This window comes from Merops nubicus, unplaced genomic scaffold (genome assembly GCF_000691845.1).
Source record: "Merops nubicus isolate BGI_N331 unplaced genomic scaffold, ASM69184v1 scaffold27246, whole genome shotgun sequence".
NCBI lineage: Eukaryota > Metazoa > Chordata > Aves > Coraciiformes > Meropidae > Merops > Merops nubicus.
Genome location: NW_008617369.1, coordinates 7,088 through 9,048, shown reverse-complemented (window position 1 = coordinate 9,048; position 1,961 = coordinate 7,088). Strand labels below are relative to the sequence as shown.

The 1,961-nt window shown below is 64.2% G+C and overlaps 1 protein-coding gene across 1 annotated transcript in view; it reads left to right on the top strand.

Moving 5' to 3' along the window:
• Positions 1 to 74: 74 nt before the first annotated feature.
• Positions 75 to 1,961, top strand: part of CDT1 (chromatin licensing and DNA replication factor 1) — a gene marked incomplete at its 5' end in the record, with an annotated part of 2,995 nt that continues 1,108 nt past the window's right edge. The window contains 5 exons of the mRNA XM_008943130.1: positions 75 to 295; positions 391 to 588; positions 1,060 to 1,205; positions 1,405 to 1,508; positions 1,761 to 1,959. Of these exons, the coding sequence (XP_008941378.1) occupies positions 75 to 295; positions 391 to 588; positions 1,060 to 1,205; positions 1,405 to 1,508; positions 1,761 to 1,959 (868 nt within the window). The remainder of the gene's footprint in view (positions 296 to 390; positions 589 to 1,059; positions 1,206 to 1,404; positions 1,509 to 1,760; positions 1,960 to 1,961) is intronic.

Genomic DNA, 1,961 nt, shown 5'->3' with positions numbered 1-1,961 from the left:
TGACTTTCCTTTTTTTGTCTTTTTTTTGCTGGGGGGCGAGCCCTGCTCTGACCATGTGCCCCCTCCCCACCCAGGAGGACCTGGCGGAGCTGCAGTGCCGCCTGCAGCGGGTGAAGGCGCTGGCCCAGTTGGCCCAGTTGCCCCCAGTCCCTGCTGGGAGCAGCACGGAGCTGCGCAGCAGGGAGCTGCGGAGCCGTCTGGAGCGAGTGCGGCAGCTGGAGCTGGGGATCCGGGAGAAGGCGGCGGGAAGAGGAACGGGGGACACCGGGGTGGCAGCTCCTGCTGCAGAGCCGGGGTGAGGAGCGGCGGGGAGGATGCAGCCCCCCCAGTTTGAGGGGAAATCGGGGCGTGCTGGGTGCGTGACACCCCCTGACTCTTCTCCTTTCCCAGCAGCGGGAAGGTCCCCGCGTACCAGCGGTTCCACAGCCTCGCTCAGGACCTGCCCCCAGGGCTGACACTGCCCTACAAGTTCAGGGTGCTGGCGGAGATGTTCCGCAGCGTGGACACCATCGCTGGGATGCTCTTCAACCGCGCCGAGACCGTCACCTTTGCCAAGGTCAAGCAGGGGGTGCAGGACATGATGCGCAAGTGAGTCGCTCAGCGGCACGCAGCACGGTTTGGGTCCCGGCTGAAGGTGTTGGGGATCATGTCCTGGGGTCAGCCTTGGAGGTCCTGAAGCTGGGGAAGGGTCTAGAGCTCAAGGGTGGGGTGGAGCAGCTGAGGGAGCTGGGGGTGCTGAGCCTGGAGCAAAGGAGGCTCAGGGGAGACCTTCTGGCTCTGCACAGCTCCTGACAGGAGCCTGGAGCCAGGTGGGGGTCGGGCTCTGCTCCCAAGGGACAAGGGACAGGACAAGAGGAAACGGCCTCAAGTTGCCCCAGGGAAGGTTGAGGTTGTCCCTGAGGAACAATTTCTTTCCCTGTAGGGGTTTCCAAGCCGTGGAGATGTGGTGTGAGGGACACGGGGCAGTGGGGACCTGGCCGTGCTGGTTGGACTCGATGAAAGGTCTCTTCAAAGCAAAATGATTCCAGGATTCTGAGAGGTCTCTGGGTGCTGTTGCAGGCAGTTTGAGGAGCGGCACATGGGGCAGATCAAGGCAGTTTACCCCACGTCATACAGGCTGCGCCAGGAGAAGAACATCCCCACCTTCAGCAATGGCTTGAAGAAGTCTGACTACCAGCTCACGCTGGAACCGGTGCTGGAGGAAGGTATGTGCACCTCGGGGGGAGCTTGGTCCTGGTTGGATCAGATGGGGTTGGAAATGGAAAACACTTTTGGAAGGAGCAGAAGGGTGATGGGGCAGTGATTCTGGCAGCACCTCAGCCCCGTGGTGGGGCTCTGGGCCTGTCCGTGCCGAGGTTTGGGCAGGAGGGTGGTGCTGTGGGTGACACTCGTGTCCCCTCGCAGAGGAGAAGGTGAACGGCCGCCCCCACTTGTCGGCGTCGCGCCTGCTGGAGCGCAGGAGGCAGTTCCACCACAACCTGCTGGACATCGTCAGGCAGCACCACAAGGTCAGGCCCCCCCAGCACCCCCTGCTTCGGGGGTCTGGGGTCCCGCTGGTCACTCTCTGGAGATCTGGGTGGAAGGAGTGTGATGGCCTCCAGGCTGAAGGAGGGCACTGGTTCTGGTGGGATGCTCTCGGCAGGAGGGTGGTGGCTGGAATGTCTCCTGGCTCCAGGTTTCCTCCAGGCCGTGCTGGGAGTGTGGGGCAACGGTCGGCTCCCCCGTACCTGGCCCGTGACGCAGCTCTCACCCCTTTCCAGGCGTTCCTGGCCGCCCTCAGCCCTCCCATGGTGGTGCCAGAGGAGAAGCTGACCCGCTGGCACCCCCGCTTCAACGTGGATGAGGTGCCAGACATCAGCCCGGCAGAGCTGCCACGGCCCCCCCAGGAGGACAGGCTCACCACGGCCCAGGAGGTGCTGAGCAAGGCTCGGGGGGTGCTGACCCCCCAGGGGAGAGGGGGT